The sequence below is a fragment of the Xyrauchen texanus genome, chromosome 12, assembly GCF_025860055.1.
Source record: "Xyrauchen texanus isolate HMW12.3.18 chromosome 12, RBS_HiC_50CHRs, whole genome shotgun sequence".
Taxonomy (NCBI): Eukaryota; Metazoa; Chordata; class Actinopteri; order Cypriniformes; family Catostomidae; genus Xyrauchen; species Xyrauchen texanus.
In genome coordinates, this window is record NC_068287.1 from 43,446,166 (window position 1) to 43,458,307 (window position 12,142).

At 38.9% G+C, this 12,142-nt stretch overlaps 1 protein-coding gene across 1 annotated transcript in view; it reads right to left on the bottom strand.

Annotated features, from left to right (window-relative positions):
* Positions 1 to 266: 266 nt before the first annotated feature.
* The window catches only part of LOC127652794 (exportin-6-like), a 36,046-nt gene continuing 24,170 nt past the window's right edge, over positions 267 to 12,142 (bottom strand). Inside the window, exons 14-25 of the mRNA XM_052139177.1 lie at positions 11,999 to 12,091; positions 11,764 to 11,911; positions 11,475 to 11,621; positions 11,185 to 11,356; positions 8,929 to 9,084; positions 6,045 to 6,159; positions 5,820 to 5,898; positions 5,633 to 5,725; positions 5,390 to 5,551; positions 3,925 to 4,023; positions 3,478 to 3,708; positions 267 to 1,020 (exon numbers count right to left, since the gene is read on the bottom strand). Of these exons, the coding sequence (XP_051995137.1) occupies positions 919 to 1,020; positions 3,478 to 3,708; positions 3,925 to 4,023; positions 5,390 to 5,551; positions 5,633 to 5,725; positions 5,820 to 5,898; positions 6,045 to 6,159; positions 8,929 to 9,084; positions 11,185 to 11,356; positions 11,475 to 11,621; positions 11,764 to 11,911; positions 11,999 to 12,091 (1,597 nt within the window). The 3' untranslated portion in view covers positions 267 to 918. The remainder of the gene's footprint in view (positions 1,021 to 3,477; positions 3,709 to 3,924; positions 4,024 to 5,389; positions 5,552 to 5,632; positions 5,726 to 5,819; positions 5,899 to 6,044; positions 6,160 to 8,928; positions 9,085 to 11,184; positions 11,357 to 11,474; positions 11,622 to 11,763; positions 11,912 to 11,998; positions 12,092 to 12,142) is intronic.

Genomic DNA, 12,142 nt, shown 5'->3' on the forward strand with positions numbered 1-12,142 from the left:
TAAAAGGTTACTGACATGACTGGAGTCTTCATTTGAATGTGAGTGCTCATGATTTTCTACATGGGTTGTAAAATTACAATGCATGTCTTTAGGAGTTAGTCATTTTGAACTGATTAAATTTGTTTTGATTAGTTAAAATGGTTACCTAGAATAGTTAACTGAAATGAATACAACCCAATTGAATTGTGTTTAAAGACAAACATCTGTTTGTAGCCCAGCTGTGAACCCGTATAACACAACAGAACGAGACAGACAGAGAATGGGTTTAATTATAAAACTTTATTGAAGGCTTTTCCTTGATCAGGATGGAATGATATGAAAAAGACATGTGACTCCATCTCCATGGAAATAAGGAGTAGGAAATAAAACCAGACGATTAAAAGAAAGAAAAATTCAGTGCTCTGCATTGCACCTGTTCACATTAAAACCATTCAGCTCCAGAAATGCTTCACTCAATACCAGCCAAAATCCAAAAATCCACATTAAACCATTTCAAGATGCATTCGCTCACTCTACACCACTGCATTTCAAACAGCATCTGTTCATCTCAACAAAATAAGTGTGCTTTCAGTTACCAGTCCTTTTAAAACAGCAAGCAATTCGGAAAGCACCGCTACGATTCAAACCCACAACAGTGGATCCCGATCTGCAGTGCTTTTAAATCAGCTGATTTTGGATGACTTTTCAGTGCGCTCCAGACTCGACGGCAGCCGTAGAACGTCCACTTTGGCCTCTTGATCATTGGCAACGTGTAAAATCTAGCTGAGCTAAACACAAAACAAGCAGACGAACGCACACACCCCCAGTGAGATCACAGGCTGGCCTCTGGCGAAAGGCAATACGTGACCACCAAAGCAGTCATCTGCGTCCTAAGAAGGATGGGCCATGGTTTGGCTATGTGGGAGGTGTGATGTGCGGCTATAATTTCAGCGTTCCTGGCGGAAGACTTCCGTTACACAGTCTGTAGAAGCGCAGATCGTTCACCAGACGATACACTCCCTGAGAAAACGATGGCAGGTCCTGTGAGGGGTGGTAAAGACAGGAACAAGACATGACTCGCATGTTCAAACATGAGGAGAGTACATGCTGTACATTTGTACCTAATCGCACAAGTCTTGTTCGTATATTCTCATTACCTTAATGTCAATTAAACACATCATAGTAGTATTTGTTGTACTTTAATCTCTATATAGTCCATTTTGGATCACATGCATGTTCTCCACTGTTTCAACAAATATCTCGGCCTCTGAGTGGACTAGAAGCTCAATCTAGGTGTTGCTCTAAAGCCGAGATCCTAATCTTTTACGATGATATATAACATTACATCGATAGTTGTTAACATTATGCAGATTATTTGTTTATCATGCTTTATCATGCTGTACTGCAATTTATTTCTGGATATCTGAGATATAACATTACATTATTTAAACAAGCAAGCAAGCTCAAGGACAAATGAAAATAGCTAATTTGATTGAAAACAGCTGAAGGTAAGAGCTGATATAGAGTTTGTGGTTACTTTGGGCTTACAGAAGCAGTGATCGGAGCAGACATGAGACGTTTGTCTTTGTGGTCTTTAAGAGATCATATTTAACTTGTGAAAGGTTGACTTTTGATAAGCATTCAAACTCTGTACTGTTATTTTGTTGCCAAAACACCAGTCACATTACTGAGAACAAGACCTTTCATTTGATATATGACATGTCTATTAAAGGTCTATGTAAAAAGATTTGTATTTCCACATCATCTCCTCTAGGTGGCGATCATTTGGGAAGTGGAGGTTATTAGTAGAGGTCGAGTGATAGTGGATTTTGCCAAAACCGATAACTTAAGGTGGTGGGAAATACCAATAAACAATTAATTTGCCGACAGTTTTCAAAATCGATTTGTATTCTTTACTACGGTGGGCAAAGACAAAGACTTCAAAATGAATAAAATCCCAGATGCAGTTTTTATGTTCAACCAAAATGAATAATTGGTGCAAAAAAACGGGACTTTTAAGCATAAACAAGCCCGAAACACACTCTTATTTAAAAAAAAATAAAATAAATATTGGAAACTCTCGACATACATTTTTGCCAATAACCAATATTTAGATATATGGGTATACCTCTAGTTTTTAGTCTTTATATTGTTACTTCATGTAACAATATAAAGTTGATGGTATTGAACATTAAAGATTCTAAGCTTTTAAATGGTACCACATATGAGGGACTTTTATCTTATTTAAGTGTACACTTATCGCACACTTTTGGTCCTGCCAACAGACCCATCGGGAGGTCTGTAGAGTTTAAAAGGTTAAAGTAATATTTGGGGTTCGATACAAGTTAAGCTCAATCAACAGTGTTTGTGGAAAAATGTTGATAAATTATTTCGTCCCTTCCCTCCGATTCTTTAAGCAACATTTGAGGTTACAATTAGGCACTTACAATCAAGTGATAAGGTTTGCGTCGTAATGACAATAGTTGACAAGTTGTACAATTGGACATAAAAGGTAGTTAAGCAGTATCATTTAAACATGCCTATAGTAATTTTTGCTGATGTGTCAGATTTACTGTAATTACCAGACGACAAATTAAGAGCTTCTTCTCTGAGCCATTCACTTCCTTGGAAATTATTTGTTTCTATGGCAACTGTTTAATGCCAAAACAGATCCTTCTGTTGCTTTGTTGTTGATTACAGAAACATATTTAAATCACAACAATTATTTACTTCTATATGTTCTTGCAAAATGTTTAAGAACAAAGCGCACCAGTTACTATTATAAAATGGTAGGTACTATATACACAACCGAAAAATATGCTGGCTGACTTTAACTGTTGAGGCCGATGTTATTGTTTTTTCTCCCCAATTTGTAAAGCCCAATTCCCAATGCGCTCCAAGTCCTCGTGGTGGGGTAGTGACTCGCCTCAATCCGGGTGGCGGCGGACGAATCTCAGTTGCCTCCGCATCTGAGACCGTCAATCCGCGCATCTCATCACGTGGCTTGTTGAGCGCGTTACCACGGAGACCTAGCGTGTGTGGAGGCCTCACGCTATTCTCCGCGGCATTCACTCACAACTCACCTCGTGCCCCACTGAGAGCGAGAACCACACATTATAGCAACCACGAGGTGGTTACTCCAACGTGACTACCCACCCTAGCAACTGGCCAATTGGCTGCTTAGGAAGCCTGACTGGAGTCACTCAGCACACTGTAATTGGTTCTTTTTACATGATGTCACTACGGTCAAGTCGGAGCTTTCATAGAATTCAAAGTTTTCAACTTGTGAATACGAGTTCTTCTATGAAGGCACGAATACTTTTGGTGCTTTTGAAGTCGGAATCTCATAATTACTGTAATTCCACACCTTAACACTCTTAAAACTCTACAACAAACTGGGAAATCTAAAAATCTCATTGTTAAATCTACAATAAAACCACACATTTTTCCTCATGCAGTTAGTACCTCAGGTATTAAACACATGTAATGAGCGCTCACCCTCTCTGGCGTAAAGTTTCGGGCAAGATTTGTGCGTTGGTGTGGGTCGAGGCCTTGGCAACCGTTGAGGAACTCTGGCAAGAAGGAAGAGTAGAATGCTGTGAAATCCACGGCAGCCATGTTATAGAGGGCCAGTGTGATGTCATCCTGCAGGAGGTCATGACTCTTGTGCAGAAGGACTTGAAGCAGAACGTTTATGAAGTGGAAGAGCATTGCATTCTGAAACAGCTTCTGAAATGCACACATGACAACAGGTCGTGTGAAAATAATAGAGCGAGCCAACCAGGGGGGAGAAGTTTCTACAATGCCACAACTTGCTAAATTATCAGTTTGTTTGTATAGTATTTAATTAGGTGTAAATATTTCACCCAGAATTCAAAAGCTGGACTATTTACACTACATAAATCAATTTAATCCGAGACAATGTGCCATATGAGTGCGAGTTACCCTGTGGTACAGCTTGTGTTTTGTGTTCAGGACCTCCAGGTAACTCAAGTTTTGCTTGAAGATGTGAATATCCGGCTGCAGAAAAGACTGACCAAATGCCTAAATGTCGAGACACAACAATGGTCAGACACAAAACTAGTCCCACAATATGCACGCCTGTGTTTTTTGCTTAATATGACTAGCCATGGCAGTTGTGCAGTTGTATATTGTATGTTATTTTTTTTTTTTAAAGGCTGGGTCCAGGGAAATATTATTAATATATTGACAATATAAAATAAAGTAAAAACACTTAACATCTTCTCTGACACAAAAAAGCAATTTGCAAACAAAATCGCTTGATTGGTGCAGTTCTTAATGAATCAGACTGAATCAAACAGCAATCAGTGTCTGTCTCTAAATTGTTCATCGTTGATAATATTTTTATCCACACCTCACTTCAATGCATACATATATATGTATATATACGTGTGTGTGTGTATACATGTGTGTGTGTGTGTGTATACGTGTGTGTGTGTGTATACATGTGTGTGTATACATGTATACACACACACACACACACACACACACATTTATACACACATACACACACATACATGTATACACACACATACATGTATACACACACACACACGTATACACACACACACACACACGTATACACACACACACACACACACACACACACACACACACACACACACACACCTATATAAATATATAGTAACTCAATAAGGAATTTGGTTTAAAACAGTTACCGCCAATGGAACAAATGATCTTTAATACATGTTCTTTTTAGCCAGCGGTATATGCAGTCTACGCCCCGAAGGGAGGGCCTCAAAGCAGGAATGGTTGGGATGGGTCCGAATACTGCAATTGCCTTTTTTTCCAAAAAGTGTGAAAATAGATCTTGCAATGTGCTTCGATTCTGGCCGGTGATCTTATTTGCTTCGTTAATTACTCTTATTAATTTATTTTTCTGTCTCATTGTTAAATTATCATACCATGAAACAATGTTATATGTTAAAATACTTTCGATCATCGATCTGTAAACAATGCTTAGGACCCTCCTATCAATACTACAATTTCTTAATTACCCGAGTAGGCCTAAACTCTGTCTTGTTTTATGTATTGCATTTCAAAATAAGAGTCCCCGATGAATATCAGGCTTATTTACAGTTTAAAGTCCAACATCATGCACCAAAACGTAATTTTATTTATGCTTATTATTGGGATTTTGGTTGCACAATAAACGGCATCTAGGATTTTATTCCTTTTGGACTCTTGTAGTAAAAAAAAACTTTTGTTTTATTTTTTTAAACTTAATAAATCACATTTAAAAACTCGGCCACCCATTTCCACCACCTTAGTTATCGTATCGGCTAAATCCACCATCGTTCGCCCTCCATTTCATTGAATCGTGCCTAGTTAAGACTTCTATAGTGACGTCTGCATGTGCAGTTGATACCTGCATGGCAGTAGTGAACTGTGCCTGGTTCTCCATGGGTTCTTCATCTCCGGTTCTCTGCACACTGCTCAGCACAGAACTCTTGAAGAAGAACCTCCAGTTTTGTTGGAGAATCTGGAAGAGCAGCTCAAACATCTCGGCTTTCACGTCTGGACAGGAACGCTACAGAACACAGAGAAAAAGATGAGCTGAAATGTAAAGTTGATTTCCCTACGTAGAGTGTCTTTTGGCCATATACTGTACCTCTGACACTATTGGGTAAACCTGATCCAAACACAGACTGAGGATGCTGGGTAAGAGTGGTTTGAAGGTCTGACCTGGTTCCTGCACCACAACCTGAGACAATAACACCCAGATGAACAATGAATACAGTGCATTTAATAACAACAAACAGATATCTTGACAAAGTGATGTCTTGTTTATTATTAACCTGCAGAATCTTGAGAAACTTCTGGACCACTTTGGAGCCCGAGCTGCCCTCCTGTAAGATGCTCACCGCCAGCTGCTCTCTGAGGAACATGGTGAAGATCAACCAGTTAACCATATTCAGATTGACTTTTCTGATGGTTCCTCATCCCTAGCAACAACTGCACACAACTTTCAAAGCTTTATAAAAGTTTAAAGCTTCCATGTCACGCTAAAGAATGCCTCACACCTGGTGAACATGCTGAGGAAGGTCTGGATGATCTGCTCTGTGAATGCCATGCCCATCTGCACACGCAAGGCTTGAAACAGCGTGAGAAAGAAACTCAGCATCTCATCAGCCACATCTGAGAGGGAAAGAATCCAATAGATTCAATGAAACATCAGCAACGGGTCAACAACAGGTGTTCCAAGATCAAAAATGTTGCGCTCAATTAACATCATGTGTGGCATAATGATGATTTTGTATGTCATTTTGAGAGGACAGGAGAATTAAGGAGGCTAGGGTTGTGCCGATGGACAATATCATCGTCCATCGTGATGGCTGACCAACATCACGATGTAGAGCCACCATCGTGATGCCACGCCCCCTTTTGCGAGTCTTGCTAGTGTGACTCACTAATCCTAGTCTCTTCTATAGTTAACCTAAAAACTTTGCAGGGATTGCTCTGTAAATTAAATTGAGAATATAACTAATGCATATATGCTATTTTAAATACTGTAGTATATGCCAGAGACGTGACGTGTTAGTCTGTGAAAATACCGTGTCAGGCAGGCTACACAAATATTGATCTTGACATTGTTAGCTTCTTGTCTTTTTTTACATTTCTTCCACTGTACATTTAGATTAAAATATTTTATGTTGTAGGCTACAAGAAAATAGCCTTTATTAATTAATTATTAGTAGTTGTAGTGTCTCAGAAAATCTTGCTCATTGTCACATAGCTCTTGTATACACTGAAGCGGCAGTTTAAGATAAACCCAGACCAGCTGAACGTCAAATAACTTTTGTCTGGTTAATACTTTTAAAGAAAAATTTCCTTGGCCATAAATCCATAATGTCAAATCAAATGAAAGAAACAAGGTGAATATGAATAACACACATTTATTAAAACATAGAAGAACAAGAAAACAGGAACAACACTCAAGACCGAAACTCGGCATTAACATTTCACTTATAATTAGCAGCACAACTAACTTCAGCACAGGCTACAAAATAAATTATGTTATTGAAATATTGTAAAGTGGTCATATGAACTACACAAATGAACGTTTAAAATAATATTCAAAATCGAATAGCTCCGCAACGGATGGCGAAAAATGCGTAAAGAAGTCTAATATCTTTCACCATAGACCATGTTTAAATTTCGATGTTTCTGGCCAGAAATACCAACATATTCACTTTATCTGGTTTTAATAAGCTGCGGATTGGAGTAACTACACTACCGCTGTGCTGAAGACCCGCTCTGATGGAGTACTGGTAGCACATATGCACAGATAGTTCCGTGCTAATCTTGCCATGAACGGAAACCTTTTGTCGTTCGTTTTCACCAAGTCGGCGGGTCCTCTTCCCCATCAATGGCCATTTCCTGCAGGTACATGGTCATTTCTGCCTCCACCTTTTGCTCATCAGTGAGCGTGGCTGTGGCTGCTCTCTTCGCAAAAGGCTGCCCAAAGACAACTTTTTTTTCTTAGGCGCAATATATTAAAAAGCCCGGATGAGTAGGCTACTAATTAGTTGGGCTAGTAAAATAACGAAATTATAGTTTTTCAGTAGAAAAAAATATCTATGTAAAGAGATATATTAAAATAAAAAGTGCTTAAAAGTGCACAACTCTTCTTAAGTGGAAGAAATATTTTTCCCCTTACGTGCAACCTATTGGAAAGCTGGATGAGTCAGTTGGGATAGTAAAATAATGAAATTATAGTTTTTAAGTGGAAAATAGTATTTATGTAAAGAGATATATTAAAATAAAAAGTGCACAACTCTTCTTAAGTGAAAGCTAAAAAAAAAAAAATGCTTCACGTGTCGTGCAACCTACTGATAAAGCGCCGACGAGTCATTTAGTTGGGTTAGTAAAATAACGAAATTATAATTTGTCATATAATTTTTGAAAATTATATGAAATTATATAACCCCGCCCCCACCGACGATATCATCATCCATCGCGATGTTTTACTTTCAACATCGTCAACTGCCAATTTAGGGGACATCGCCCAACCCTAAAGTAGGCATTGAATGGGGTCAAAATCTTCGCAATTTAGCACCGCCAAGGCATTTAGATTAGACTGACCAAATATGATGTTGATCCGATTTATTCTGTAGGAGGAGTTAGTTATAGTACGGGGCCTAGAAATGGAAAAACGAATCAAAATGGCTGACTTCCTGTTGAGTTTAGGGCATGGGTCCAAGAGACTTTTTTGTAGGTATTGGCATCTTACACAAGCGTGCCAATTTTCGTACGTGTAAGTGAAACGCTCCGTAAAGCGCACATTGTTGAATGTTTGTTGGTGGCGCTATCGAGCCATTTTGCCACACCTAATTCTGAAACCCATATCAGATGTAAATGTTTGCCATTTCTGATGCATGTGCAAAGTTTCAGAGTTTGAGTATGTTTAAGCCTTTAAAAATGCAATTCATTTGGGGCAAAAATTATAAACGCCTAAAAGAACAATAGGGTCCTCGAACCATCGGTGCTTGGGCCCTAATTACAGTTACAGTGCGGCACTTACAATGGAAGCGAATGGGGCCAGTCCATAAACATTAAAATACACATACACGTTTCAAAAGTATAGCCACAAGATGTAAACATTACACATGATTTTAGAGTACAAAAATAACGTTAGTAAGCCATTTTATCAAAGTGAAAGTTAATGGGAATGGTGAAAGTTAACATTTCAATAATATCAGTTAACACATTAAACTTTGGCCACCCTAACACACTAAAACTATCACCACTGGTTCACATATTATAGTTTTTTTATTGTTCTTGAATTCAAAACATTTTTTTAAACGTATATAATGGAACAGACATAACACAAGAACGTATCCTTTGTGAACGGGGCAGTACAGCACTATCGCCACATATATTAGGGTCTAAACTGTGATTATTTACCTGGTTGTTGTATGAAGAGGGGGAACAGGGCGAGCGTGACCTGCACAGATTCCTGCAGACTGTGGTAACAGATCTGACGAGACTTGGTGGCTTCTCCAGATATACAGTCTACCAGATCCTTCAATAGACACAAAGTCTGCTGGATCACTGCTTTACCTAAAAGACAAAACAAAACAGGATACAAAACTTAATTGAATAAATAAGACTAGAGTAAATGAGACTGTGTGCAAAGTTATAGCCAATCTTTTCACTCGTGTCATGACCAAATGCAAAAAGTAGATTTGAAGTGAAGGGACAACAAAGATTGTAACATAGCGTAACTGTTTACATGGAGCAAACTCCACCCACAGGAATGCTACGTGCACCAATCTTGGTACAGACCTTCAGACTGTTCTGAAATAGTGTGCTCTGTCTTTTCTAACTGATTTGACTTATGGTTTTCGTACAGCGGATGATCAAAAATCAGAACAATCCTATTAACCCTGTTTCAGTGACATCACTTTTTTCCCGCACCCGCCATATTTGTGACCATCAGTGAGAGGAAACAACGGCAATAAATAGAAATACACCCGTAAAACGATTTCAAGAAAACCCTCAAACAACGCTTTTGATCCACGCCAAGTCCCAGGAAAGGTGTATACAGGTCTGAAGTCAGCACAAATATTGCCAAATTTGACTTTCGCAGACATTTCAATTGATTTTAACCACGATTTACCTCCATACACGGGAGAGTCTGTTGTGTGATTGGCGAGTACACACGTCTACCGATATATCACATTAAATATATACTAAAAATAATCTCCCCCTTCATCGCTGCTTGACTTTGGCAATATGAAGACATGTCACTCGAAAGATAAAAACTTTTATTGGAAAAAAAAAAAATGACAGTATCAACTTTTCAACATTTATAAATAGAAACTCAAATGTAGCTGGATTTTGCCGGATCCCACAGCGCCTCACAATGAAGAAATATGGAATTGTGGTCATACAGTGATGTCACATGAAACAGGTAAATGGATTTACACTGACGGAATGTTCAATTTGACCAACGGAATGCTCGTCAATTCAAACTACAGCGGTCAAAAATTCAAAAGTAAACAAACCCACAAAAGGTCTTTGATCTGCTATAGAGGAATAGTCCAGGTTCAATACAAGTTAAGCTCAATAGACAATATTTGTGGCATAATGTTAATTACAGGCTTGCCCCTCCTCATCTTAAGGGCACTTACAATGGAAGTGAATGGGGGCCAACGCGTAAATGTTAAGATAATCCCAGTTTAAAAGGATAGCCACAAGACATAAACAACATGCGTTAACATGATTTTGGTGCAGGGTTCCCCAATTCGATTTCACCAAGGGCCAAATTCTGTCAATACAAAGTCAAGGGCCACGGTACTTGATGTAATGACTGCTATTATTATTACTACTACTGTTGTAATTTTAATTATTTTTAATAATATTTTTTTTTATTATTAAAATCATTTTATTTATTCAAACAATTATGAACATTTTGTTTGTATATAGGATACACAAAACTACACCACTTTGCCTGCTGGGAAAAAAAAAAGAAAAAACCTGTAATGAAGACTCTGGATCTCCATGTCCTCCATGCGAGTCAACTGCATTTCAATAAAGAAAAGGCAGTGAGCCAGTGTTTTCTTATAAATTATTTTCAATATTAGGCCATGCATCAATTTGGGGTTTTTTGTGCAGTATTCCACATTAATTTGTATCACAGTACCTTGTGTTACATGATCCAGGCATTAATCCAGGCATTATAAAAATAATAACAGATGAGTCTAAATCATTTTTGTGGTATTCAACATTATGCCACAAATGCTCGATTACACTTCCTAGTGCTTAACTCATGACCAGAGCGCTAGGAAGTGTAATCAAGCTTAAAATCATGATCGCCAAGGACAATGTCAAGATTTATAGGTAAAAGCGAGTTACATTTTGGTCTGTTTTCAATCGCTTCAGAAAACATGGATTAAACCACTGGTGGATTACTTTTATGCTGCCTTTATGTGCTTTTTGGAGCTTCAAAGTTTTGGCCACCATTCACTTGCATTATATGGACCTGCAGAGCTGAGATATTCAGATATCGTCCATAAATCTTAAGTTGTATTTAACAAAGAATATTCCTATTAGTAATTTCAAAAGGTCTTCATACTCATGCTATGGTCAATGCACACTTGGTGGGGTTTATTTAATTAAGGCAAGTTTCTATCAATAGTAATCATCTGTAGCGCTCACTGTTGGGGTGATGGTTGGGTGGGCGGGGCAGGAGGCGGTACTGCTGCGTGAGACTGCTCAGAAGCCGTGTGTGATTGGTTGAGCGGCTCGGCCACTGTTGTTCTGCTTCTGGTAGGCTGGGCCACGGTAACAGTAACATGTTGGACAGAGCCCGACACACAAGGACATGAGCCTTAAAAACACAAAACAAGCATTACATCACAAACAAATTTAGACAAACTAAGTGCAAACCGTGCCATGCCATCCCATGTTTAAAAGCTGGCCCAAAATAAACTAATTCACACCCACACCTCTTGAGGTAATCTGTGGTTATGATTCTCTGTGATCATGTTGAAGATATTCTGCACCGCTTGCAATGACATCAAAAACACTGGCCGTACGGTGGTCGCCATGGAGACCAGGAGATGGCACGCAGATAACAGTAACTTCTCTGGAACCTGAAATAAATGTGGATAACCAGACAGTTGGTGCCAGAGAATCATATTTCATTTGGACTGAAAGAATGGAGAATAAACTGGACTTTTAGCACTTTACAGCTGTACATATAGCTGAATTACATAATGACTAAAAGACCATCACCTTGGCATTGATGAGAGGGGTCGTGGCGGCCATGCTCGACCTGATGAGATCCACAAATTGTGTTTGATCTTGTTGACGCTGCACCTCCCCGCAGAACTGAGCCAGCCAATGAGAATACGCCTGCAGAGCGGCCAACGACTGTGCATGGCTACAACACAGAAACATTTCACAAAGCACGAAAACAAAAAAGATTCAACATTGATGTGAACTGACAGCCAGAGTTGCGATTACTTACACGTCTATAAGGTCCGGTTTGAGCACAGAGGGAACAGCCATTTCTACATCGTACAAGCTGATCTGAGAACCGTAACAGGACACTTCCACCAGCCTGTGAAGATGAACAAGAATTCAAGTTGAGATAATGTCGTCAGCCGATTAT